Source organism: Arachis ipaensis, chromosome B03 (assembly GCF_000816755.2).
Source record: "Arachis ipaensis cultivar K30076 chromosome B03, Araip1.1, whole genome shotgun sequence".
NCBI lineage: Eukaryota > Viridiplantae > Streptophyta > Magnoliopsida > Fabales > Fabaceae > Arachis > Arachis ipaensis.
The window spans coordinates 111,457,473-111,470,478 of NC_029787.2; the positions used below are offsets into that span (position 1 = coordinate 111,457,473).

At 38.6% G+C, this 13,006-nt stretch overlaps 1 protein-coding gene across 1 annotated transcript in view; it reads right to left on the reverse strand.

Annotated features, from left to right (window-relative positions):
- The window catches only part of LOC110269511, a 4,519-nt gene extending 1,840 nt beyond the window's left edge, over positions 1–2,679 (reverse strand). Inside the window, exons 1-2 of the mRNA XM_021117391.1 lie at positions 2,455–2,679; positions 2,062–2,293 (exon numbers count right to left, since the gene is read on the reverse strand). Coding sequence (XP_020973050.1) covers positions 2,062–2,293; positions 2,455–2,679 — 457 coding nt within the window. The remainder of the gene's footprint in view (positions 1–2,061; positions 2,294–2,454) is intronic.

Below are 13,006 nucleotides of genomic sequence, written 5' to 3' on the forward strand. Positions count from 1 at the left end.
CGGCACATAGCATAAACAACACTTCCACCATCATCATCAGTAAACTCAAATAATCATTACCAGCCATGATTTATAATCAATTTAACTCTTTCTTCATCAATAAGTTACCTCCCACACTGCCCTCATCATACTTCATTATCCAAAAACTACCCGATCAGGCTTTAAACAAGAGAAAATAGAATTTTGAAAGCTAGAGGAATGTATTAAATATCAAAATTCATAGTTTCAGAAAAACAGGGGCTCGCGTATGCAACCCCTTTCTCGCGTACGCGAGGAGTATAGCCCGTAGCGTATGCTCGTGTCACATGCCACCCTACGCATACGCACCCTCACAAAACTAGACTTCTCGCGTACGCGGTACTGGTTCGCATACGCGAGCACCTCAACCCGAATTAATTGCCGGCGTCGCATGCCATGTGGTCGCGTACGCAACCAAGGAAAATGCCATTCTCGCGTACACAATATACAACCCATGTACGCGAGACCTCTGGGCCGTAGCCACTAGCAGCATCGTGTGTGTCCCTCGCATACACAAGCATAGCAGAAGTTCAAAAAGCTGCTAAGTCCAGAATTTTCAGTTTTGTACAGGAAACTTTGATTGTGCATAACTTTCTCGTTTTAAAATATTTTTCCTCCGTTCTTCGAATGGCGTAAACATCTCGGATCAAATTTTCTTTCTAAAGAAGTTTGATACAAATCGAAGGTCTGGAGATCAAGTTATACTCCGCCAAAGTTGGTTAAAATCATAGTTTTCACAAAACTTAACAAGCTTCCAATTTCAAAACATACAATTTCCAAACCCTTTAAAACCAACCCAAACTTTACCAATTTAGCATCAACCAGATACAAACTTCCTCATACAATCCACAACCTACCAATTTTCTCCACTTTCATCAATCTCAAATTTGATATTTCAAGTTCAACAACATACAAAATACATCATCAATTTCTTATGACAATTTCAATATCAACTTCACCATCAACATGGTACCAACAACAATTCAATCTCACTAACCATTATACATATACCAAGTCACACATATCAACCATACAAGCTTCTATCACAACTTCCAAAAATTACTAACCACATACATAATAATACAATCCATCTCAACCAACCAACAACACCAACAATTCAATTCCTATCGTAGGGTCACTAGCCTAAGTTTTCACAATACATTATGTTTTAGATACGAGAAACCGAAACGATACCTTGGCCGATTTCCACGTATAACCCAAAGACACCATCAAAGGCATAAACTCAGACCCAATGATTTAAAATCCCCAAAGCAATGACATCCAAAGCTCCACCAAGTCTCCAATGTTCACAATCAAGCTCCAATTTACATATATATACTACCTAATCCACATTACCACATTAAAATATAACAACTTAATACCCAAACATAATAAATCAATAATTTCACTAGGGTTCAAGGATTCTCACCTTACCCAAGCACCAAAGAGACAAGATTAAGCGTTTTCCTCAAGCTAATTGGATCCTATAACATCAAAGAACTCAAAATCTCAACACCAATAACATAAATTTTCAAAAATCAAGGGCTGGAAAAATGGTGAGAAAATGTGACTTATCTTTTAAATAACCTTGTGGGGAGCTCGATGCCACGGTCATGTGGTCACAAACAGTGCAGCAATCGGAGCTCCGGATCAAAAGTTATGTGGATTTGATTATCAAGTGTGGGTTTAGGTTTTGGAAAGTGTTCTTCCTTTCCTATGGCTGAGCTTCAGCATTTCCAGCATGCAAATGGAGAGAGAATGAGCTGAAGCTCATTGTTCAAGTGAGTGGGTTGGACCCACGGACTCAGTTTGGGCCCGGTTCGCTCGGTTCGGTCTGTCTGGCCTAATCTTGGGCCAAATTCTTTAAAATTGGTGTCAAAATTCTTGTTTTAATTAACTCTATCATATTAAACTATAAAATTCAATTTTTCTAATTTTCTAGAATAAATTTTAATTTATAAGTTAATTAGTTATTAATTATTCGAGTTTTACATTCTACTCACCTAAATAAGAATTTTGCCCACAAAATTCTAATTTAGTTACCTGAGAATAGGTGTGGATAGTCTGTCCGCATTTCCGATTCAAGTTCCCAACTGTGCTCCTCAATACCGGCCCGACTCCATGCAACTTTGACTAACGAAACTTCCTTTTTGCGCAACCATTTAATACTGGTGTCGTCAATTCTGACGGGAGTCACTTGGAGTGTCAAATCCTCTTTTAACTTAATGGATTCAGGTTCTAACACATGGCTAGCATCAGTAGTGTACTTCCAAAGCTACAACACGTGGAATACGTCATGCAAGTTCGAAAGATGTGGCGGTAGAGCTACCCGATATTCCATCGGTCCAATCCTCTCTAGAATCTGAAATGGACCGATGTATCGAGGATTCAGTTTCTTTGTTTTAATCGCTCTACCTACACCATTGTTGGAGTGACCTTAAGAAAAACATTATCTCCTTCCTCAAACTCCAAGGATTTCCACCTCTGATCGGCATAACTCTTCTGTCGACTCTGAGCAATGAGCATCCTATTTCGAATTTTCTTGCCCTGTTCAGTGGTTTTAGCTATCATTTCAGGCCCTAACAAGCTTTTCTCCCCAGCTTCATACCAACATAGCAGAAATTGGCACTTTTTCCCATACAGAGTCTCATATGGAGCCATTTTGATGCTCGCATGGAAGCTGTTGTTATACGCAAACTCCACTAGTGGCATATATCAATCCCAGCTCACCAGCTGGTCCAAAACACAAGCCCTCAACATATCTTCCAGAGTTTGTATTATTCTCTCGGATTGACCATCTGTTTGAGGATGGTAAGTTGTACTTAAGCTTAACCGGGTTCCAAAAGCTCTCTGAAATGCCCCCAAGAACCTTGAAGTGAAACGGGGATCTCTATCAGAAATTATAGTTGTAGGTACACCGTGAAGTCTCACAATTGCCTTTATGTATAAACGTGCTAGCTCCTCAAGGGTACAGTTCATCCGAATGGGTAAAAAGTGAGCCAACTTTGTCACTCGATCCACAATCACTCAGACAGCATCAAAACCGAAATCTCTAAAGGTTGCAAGGTCCCGGACGGTCCCTGGTGTTCAATCTTTACTTTCTGACAGGTTAAGCACCTTGAAACATGTGCTGCCACATCATTTTTCATACCAAGCCATAAGAACATAGCTTTCAGATCATGGTACATCTTAGTGCTTCCCGAATGAATAGAAAATTCGCTTTTATGTGCCTCCTTCAAAATATCTTGCCGTAAGGTTCCAACATCTGGTAGACAGATTCTACCTTTGAACCTCCATATTTCGCCATCGTCCCATGATACTCTCCATCGCTTTCCTTGCTCAATTGCCAGCCACACCTTATTAAATCCCTTTTTGTCTTGCTGAGCTTCTTCAATCTTGGACTTAAAGTCACTCGAAATTTGCAATCGACTCAAACACAAGGCCTCGGACTCTTCTTGAACACCTAACTTCAGGCTCTGGAATGCTTTAAGTAACTCCTCCTCTCGAAGCATCATCCAAGCAGTACACAATGATTTTCGACTTAAGGCATCCGCCACAATATTTGCCTTTCCTAGATGGTAATATAGTTCAAAGTCATAGTCCTTCAGTAACTGTATCCATCTCCTCTGCCGCATATTAAGCTCTTTCTGATCAAAAAGATATTTCAAGCTCTTGTGATCAGAGAAAACTTGGAACTTAACCCCATAGAGGTAATGCCTCCACACCTTCAATGCAAACACAACCGCAGCAAGTTCCAGGTCGTGCGTCGGGTAATTAACTTCATGAGGTCTCAACTGTCGTGATGCATACGCCACCACATTTTGGTGTTGCACCAACATACACACCAGACCCTTCAATGAAGCGTCACAGTACACCTCGAATGGTTCATTTGGTTCAGGTAACACGAGCACAGGCGCTGTAGTCAATTTCTACTTTAGATCTTGAAAACTCACTTCGCATTCAGACGTCCAGACAAACGGCGCATCTTTGCGGGTTAATTTTGTCAATGGCAAAGCTATTTGAGAGAAACCCTTTATGAATCTCTGATAATATCCAGCCAAACCCAGAAAACTCCTTATCTCAGTTACTAAGGTCGGTCACCCCCACTCCATTACTACTTCCACCTTAGAAGGATCTACAACTATCCCCTGTTTACTTCCTACATGGCCCAGAAACTTCACCTCACTCTTCCAGAATTTGCATTTAGATAACTTGGTGTACAACTTTCTCTCCTTCAAGATTCGGAGGACAGTTTGCAAGTGACCCGAATGCTCTTCATTATCATTGAAATAAGTCAGTATGTCATCAATGAAGACGACTACAAACTTATCTAGAAACAGACGGAAAATTCAATTCATGTAGTCCATAAACATTGCAGGAGAATTTGTCAACCCAAAAGACATTACAGTGCACTTGTAATGACCATATCGGGTTCTGAAACCAGTCTTAGGGATGTCTCCGTCTCTTACCCTTATCTAGTGATAACCGGATCGCAAGTCAATTTTAGAAAAAAATCCGGGCTCCTTGTAACTGATCCATGAGATCGTCGATCCTTGGCAGTGGGTATTTATTCTTTACCGTGACCTTGTTCAATTGCCTATAGTCCACACAGAGATGCATAATTTTGTCTTTGTTCTTCACCAGTAATACTGGTGCTCCACACGATAAAACGTTCGGACGAATGAAGTTTTTACCCATTAGCTCTTCTAACTGAGACTTGAGTTCAGTTAATTCCAACGGAGACATTCGATAAGGAGCAATTGAGATTGGCTCGGCCACAGGCACCTACTTAATCGCAAACTCAATCTCTCGAGCAGAAGAGAATTTTGGGAATTTCTTCTGGAAACACTTCAGGAAATTTACACACAACCGGAATTTGCTCTAAGCTTTGTTCCTCCCCTGAAACACCCGCAGTTAATAGCATAACACCCTGACATTTATTTCCAGAACAGTTTACTGTCATAGAGTTCAAATAGTAGCTATTCACTACCACCGGCCCTTCCGATCCTTCCGGCATAAAGTACAATGACTTCTCAGAATAGTCAAGCAAGACATGATTCCTAGATAACCAATCCAATTCCAAAATGAGATCCAGACCAGTCATTGGCAAACAAATTAGATCATGGATGAAATCTCGTTGTTTAACTCGGAATGACACTTGTGGGCAACCTTACCTAGTCACAACGGCTTCCAAAGTAGCATTATGCACATTTAGATCATAATCTAGCACAGCTATCTTTAACTCTAATTCACTGGCCTTATCAAATGCTAAGAATGAATGAGTAGCTCCAAAATCAAATAAAGCATTCAAAGTTTTACCAACTATTTCACATTTATCTCGGATTAGTGTATCAAACCCATTGGCACCCGCAGCTGATGTAATGAATACTCGTCCTGGCTACTGTGCTCTCCCAATACCTTGCCTTTGTTTCTCCGTCTAGTTTGAGGTTTTATGTCCCGCCTTTCCACATGAATAACACAAGCCCCAACTAGCTTTGTACGGAACTCCCGAGAGATAACTTCCACATCTAGCACAAGCTTGCTGTTTCTGAGGTTGTTTCCTAAATCTTCTCCTCGGGTAATTGTTGTTGTTAGGCCTTCTGAAATTAGTCTGACCCTGAGTCTACTGTGGTACAAATCCTCCACACTTGAAAGTCTGACCCCTAGGAGCAAAGTTTCTTCCTCGGTTCTGCTAAAAAGGCACCCTATGGCTCCCTTTATCTGCAGCTGCCTTTTTCACACAGTCTTCAGTAACCCTGCTCTTATTTACTAACTCTGAAAAGATTCTGATCTCCATTGGCTCCACAGAAATTAGGATATCGCTCCGAAGTCCACCCTCAAACTTAATGCACTTTCACTCCTCGAAGTCTCCAGGAGCTCACTGACAAATACGGAAATCTGCACAGTTCCTCAAATTTATTTGTATATTCAAACACTGACATGGCACCCTGCTTCATCTGCAGTAACTCAAGTTCCTTTTCTGTTCTGACTAAATTCAGAAAGTACTTTTTATAAAATTTCACCTGGAAGGCATCCCAGGAGATAGGATCATCGCTTGCTGCAAGAGATGTCATGTTCCCTACCACCAATACAACGCTTCCCCCGTAAGCTGAAAAGTGGCGAACTCCACAAATTGATCTTCAGGCACCAGTTGTGCTTGTAGTGCTCGCTTCATTGCCTAAAACCAGTTATCGGCTTCAGTCAGATTGGTGGTTCCCCTGAAAACTGACAGATTAACCTTCAGAAATGCTGACAGCGTCATCAGCCCGTTTTCACCATTTTCCCATTACCATTGTACATTTGCTGTCCAAGCGCCTTAGCAGTGGCCTGCATAGCAGCAGCCATGTTCTCCAATGCAACCATGAATTTCACTGGGTTATTCGTGTCAGTTTCTGGTTCCTGATTACTAGTTCAACCTCTCCCACGGCCTCGACCGCATCCTCGAGGCGCCATCTGGTTCCTATACACACCAAACAATCGATATTAAGGTTCTCAATCCCAATATCACAAGTCTAGTGCTTCAAAGTCCCAAATGCATGCTTATGAACGTTTATGCCACATATATCAGTTAGATATCCTAATAGCACATTAACACACACACACACACACACAGAGTATGCAAGAAGCATAGTCAGTCCGTCCCTCAGGCTCTACAAGAACGAACTGCTCTGATACCATAATGTAACACCCTACCACACAGAATCTTATGCTTAAGTCATAAGACAGAGGTGGTGAGGTATTACGACCTCTAAAAACAAAATTTTGTATATAATATAGTTTGAAAAAGATTTGTAACTAGGAGCATTTGAAGAAAAGTTAAAGAAAAAACGGTAAAACATAAATTGTAACACTCACGGAGTGATAACGTACACGAAGCAAGATAGAGTGAGCTAACATGAATGTATATGAAAGAGTTCCAAAATACGGATAACAAAGCTCAAGACTCGGCTCGCAAAGATAAACCGGCCCAAGCACATAAGTTGTAACACCCTAACTTCTAGCATCTCATGATCGTACTAAAAGCTCAGGTGTTACTTACCTCTAACCCCTTTTTATTCTATACTATCTTTATTTAATATCGTGCCTTTGCGAATACGAACGGAAACTTTAATTATGAAAACGAAAAGTTTACTCTTAACCACTTAAAAAGAAAGATATACATCTTCACATAACATTATATACATAGACTTATTTCAAGTTTCTCAAATACAAGTCCTACCCATATATAACTCTGTAGACCGGTCACGGCTCCTTGCCAAGGGTTTCCTGAACCTGTCGCTGAAACAGAAGATCTGTAGGGGGTGAGAATGTCGTTCTCGCATGTTCTCAGTAGAAAAAGTGAATGCCGTGAGAGTAAAGAAATAAGTTGCAAATAATTTCTCTTTAACTTTAAAATAATTTCCTTTTGAATTTCTTAAAACTTACTTTAAATACTTTAGTTAGTTCTCTTCAAATTATCTTTACTATAAACAAATTCCAGTTACGTCACTCAGTTTTTTTAGTACAGTAATCAGTTCTCGACTATCTTAATCCTTGACACATACAGGAACCATCAAGCACAAGCACAAGCACACACGCAACACAAACACATAAACAATTCACACATAAATCAAATATAAGGAATTCACAATTAACATAGCACAACACACATGAACACTCAAGTAATTCACACAATGCATATGATGAATGCCTTTCCTATGCAAGCCATGAGCTCATGCGTCGGTTGTCTACCCAGAACCCGACGTTACTCGGAGCGAACCCCGAATATGGTTTCTTTACCATGTCAGTCAGGTACAATTATCATCATGGGCGAACCCATGTTAGTTAGGATATCTTGGCATCACAGTAAGAAACAGGCTATCAGTTAGGCGAACATTTTCGCATTAGCAACCTTAGGCTATCAGTTAGGCGGGCACTTTCGCATTAGCAATTTGGCACAAGGCCCTTTCAACATACAATATGCTATCAGTTAGGCGAATATTCCCGCATTAGCAACTTTAGGCTATCAGTCAGACGGACACTTCCGCATTAGCAATTTGGCACAGACCCATTCAAACATACAATATTCAATTATCCTATCATTCCTAGTTTTTCATTTCTTTTCTTTTTGTCATACCTCCGCATCACCAAATAATCAATCATACATCCGCATCAACACGTAATTAATTATACCTTCGCATCACCACATATTCAATAATACCTCTACATCACCACATAATCTCTCACACTTCCACATCACCATAAAGATACACTTTCCATCATTCTTCAATCTTAACCTCAAAACGTTTAGTTTATAAGTATCCAAATTTCTTTAAGTATTTAATCGAAATAAAATTCATTTTCTTAATAAACCGAACTCAAATCATAACTTAAAACAAAAAATTTTTCTCAATGGATTAAACTTAAAACATAATACTTTTCTTGATAAATCGAAAATCGAATATTATAATTCTTAAATCAAATTTTCTTTAAAATAATGCTTTAAGCAAAGCCTCGGAATTTTACAAAATTTTCTGCAGTATTTCTTCTAAAATTCGGGTTTTGCCACCCTTTAAGAGTCCTAATCAAATCATTTCTCAAACATTTCGAATATCAAATCCTTTTCGTTAATCAAACCGTTTCTAAATATCAAATAATTTTCAATAATAAAATCGTTTCCTTTGAAGGTAACCCTCTTTCTAATTCAATAAAATTAGCCCCATTTCAAATCTAAAGAAAATTCACTTCTTCATTTAAACTTTACAAAACCCTCCAACCAAAATCACCCTTACGGCTTCCTCACTTTCATAATTTCTCAATTCATATGTCATTTAACCAAAGCATAAACATAATATATTTCCAACCACAATTCAATTTCAAGCAATCAAGAAATCAAACACACTCATCAAACTCAATCATTTTTCACGGTCATAAATCTAAACAACGGGAATTCTTAAATTAAAAAGTATTAAAAAGCTTTTTGACAATTACTCAATAAATATTTTGGCATCCTTAAATTAAAAAGTATTAATCTTAAAATAAAATCTCCTACTTCTGCTTGAAATCAAAACAACGGAAATTTTAGAAAAATGCTAAAGAAAAAAACGTCAGAAATCATTTGTACCTCCTAAAACTTCAATTAGCCGAACTCAAGGAGAAAAAGAGTTACATCACTGTCAACTTTTATCGGACAAAAATAATGCCAACATATAAAAAAAAGAATATGAACATTTTTACCAAATTAAATTTTTTTATTAGAGTTACGGATCTCAAGAAATCGAAATTAATTAGAAGCATTCGGGTGCCATGGAAGCTTTCACGTTCTCTCTCTTTCTCTTGTCTCCAATTCAATTCGGTGATGATGATGATGATTAATATCGCAGGAAGTGAATTGGTGTCATGATTGTATATATATGTATACATATACATATCTAAATTCAAGCCACGTTGGCTTGTTTTCCTTACTATTTCCTTAATGGCCTTCGGCCAAAGGAAAAAACTATGCAGAACCTAAAATATAAAGTTTACAGAATTTGTTTCTTTAAAATAATCTCTAAGAGAAAGCTAATACAACATATACATAAGAAATGGACATAATAAGTATTTACATATATACATATAACTAAAATAAATCCCAAAACATATAGGGATCTTCGCTATCAGAAGCTTCCAGCATGCCTCAGCGAGGTGCCTCACGTCCGGCATCTGAAAATCACAAAATATGCATGGGGCGAGAACCAGAGGTTCTCAGCATAGTAACAGTGCCTACATATCTAACATATAATGTCCCGGAAAAGCCGAAGGCAATTCTAGAACTTTCGACATATAATTAAATCTTATAAACATAACTAAACCATAAAATAAAATAGACAACTAGCTAAGGGTCTTCCGTCTATCTAATACTCTCCTTTCCGACTCCTCCGAACCTCCCAACTGCCACCGAAATCACTTGTTACAAACACAATTATTACATACAAGGAAATCACATGTAGAAAGCATATACAGCAGATAAACAAGTAGCAAGTAGTTTATGCAATCAGTTAGGCATTCCAAATAAGGCATACCAAACAAACATATAGATGCATATGATGCATGCTTGTCCTATTGGCTGATGAGTCTCATCTGTTGGTTATAAAGCTAACCCGACAAGTCCTGGTAGCTAACCTTTGGACTGTCCCTCTGTCGTGCATCCCCAAAACTCAAATAATTCTCAATAATAAACATATAACACACACCAGGTTTATCCACGGGGGTGAGCTCATCCAGAAATTTCACAGTGTCCAGCCACACTTATGACATAGGGTAAGCAGGGTGTCAAGTCTCAACTTGGAGCACGTGGTGGCTAGCCACTGCTTTCACCCAGAAAAACTCGTATCTCAGATAATTGGAAGTGCAACAATCACATTATCATTCAATAATCATATATATTTATAATCAGCCATAATTCAATATCATTATAGTCATTCGGCTCATAGCATAAACAGCACTTCCACCATCATCATCAGTAAACTCATATAATCATTACCAACCATGATTTATCATCAATTCAACTCTTTCTTCATCAACAAGTTACCTCCCTCACAGTCCTCATCATACTTCATTACCCAAAAACTACCTATCAGGCTTTAAACAAGAGAAAATAGGGTTTTGAAAGTTGGAGGAATGTGTTAAAAATCAAAATTCATAGTTTTACAAAAATAGGGGCTCGCGTAAGCGAGGAGCATAGCCCGTAGCGTATGCTCGCGTCGTGTGCCACCCTACGTGTACGCATCCTGGCAATACTGAACTTCTCGCGAATGCGGCACTGGTTCGTGTACGCGAGCTCCTCAACCTGAATTGATTGATCGCGTCGCGTGCCATGTGGTCGCGTATGCAACCAAGGAAAATGCCATTCTCGCGTACGCGACACACACCCACGTACGCGAGACCTCTGGACCATAGCCACTAGCCGCGTCGCGTGTGTCCCTCGCGTACACATGCATAGCAGAAGTTCAAAAAGCTACTAAGTCCAGAATTTTTAGTTTTGTACACCAAACTTTGATCGCGCATAATTTTCTCGTTTTAAAATATTTGTCCTCCGTTCTTCAAACAGCGTAAATATCTCGAACCAAATTTTCTTTCTAAACAAGTTTGATACAAGTTGGAGGTCTGGAGATCAAGTTATGCTCTGCCAAAGTTGGTCAAAATCATAGTTTTCACAAAACTTAACAAACCTCCAGTTTCAAAACATATAATTTCTAAACCCTTTAAAACCAACCCAAACCTTACCAATTCAGTATCAACCATATACCAACTTCCTCATACAATCAATACCCTACCAATTTTTTCCACTTTCATCAATCTCAAATTCAATAGTTCAAGTTCAACAACATACAAAATACATCATCAATTTCTTATGACAATTTCAATATCAACTTCACTATCAACATGGTACCAACAACAATTCAATCTCACTAACCATTATACAGATACCAAATCACACATATCATACATACAAGCTTCTATCACAACCTCTAAAAATTACTAACCACATACATAATAATACAATCCATCTCAACCAACCAATAACTTCAACAATTCAATTCCTATCCTAGGGTCACTAGCCTAAGTTTTCACAATACATTATATTTTAGATATGAAAAACTGAAATCATAACTTGGTCGATTTTTATGTATAACCCAAAGACATCACCAAAGGCACAAACTCAGCCCCAAAGATTCAAAATCTCCAAAGCAATTACACCCAAAGCTCCACGAAGTCTCCAATGTTCACAATCAAGCTCCAATTTACATATATATATTACCTAATCCACATTACCACATTCAAATATAACAACTTAATACCCAAACATAATAAATCAATAATTCTACTAGGATTCAAGGATTCTCACCTTACCCAAGAACCAAAGAGATAAGATTAAGCATTTTCCTCAAGCTAATTGGATCCTATAACATCAACAAACTCTAAATTTCAATACCAATAACATAAATTTTCAAAAACCAAGGGCTGGAAAACTTGTGAGAAAACGTGCCTTACCTCTTAAATAACCTTATGGACTTTGTAGAGCTCGAGGTAGTGGTCGCATGGCCGCAAGCGGTGCGGCGATCGGAACTCCAAATCAAAAGTTATGTGGATTTGATTATCAAGTGTGGGTTTAGATTTTGGAAACTGTTCTTCCTTTCCTATGGCTGAGCTTCAGCGTTTCCAGCATGCAAATGGAGAGAGAATAAGCTGAAACTCATTGTTTAAGTGAGTGGGTTGGGTTTATAGGCCCGTTTGGGCCCGATTCGCTCGATTCAGTATGTTTGGCTCAATCTTGGGCCAAATTCTTTAAAATTTGTGTCAAAATTCTTGTTTTAATTAGTTTTATCACATTAAACTATAAAATTTAATTTTTCTAATTTTCTAGAATAAATATTAATTTATAAGTTAATTAGTTATTAATTATTTGAGTTTTACACTAACAGTCTTTACCTGGTTGCTAGCTCAAAATGCTCTACTAACAAATGAAAATAGATTCAGAAAATGGCTTACAGAGGTGCCCGATTGTTCTCGATGTCCAAATAATGCTGAAACCTTGCTCCATGTTTTGCGTGATTGCCTTTTATCAGTAAAACCTAGAAGAGCCTTTCAGTAAGACCTTCATGGATGGCTGGAAGAAAATCTATGGAGTCCTCACAAACGAAATGGGACCAGTTGGCCCATTCTTTTCATAACTACCTGCAACCAAGTTTGGAAAAACAAGAATGGTCTCATTTTCAACCAGTTATCAACTAACCTTGATAGCATGCTTAATCAAGTTACAAATTTGGCCAGAAACTATGAAAGTTATCTCTGTACTTCTGATGTTAGCCGAGCAGCAATGAATTCCAGGAGGGAAGACCATATCGGATGGGAGCCCCCGATGGCTGATTGTTTGAAACTGAATGTCGACGAATCGGTGTCCTCTTCAGTAAGCGCAGCTAGTTGTGGCAGTCTGATTAGGGATTACCAAGGCAGGGTCACAGCG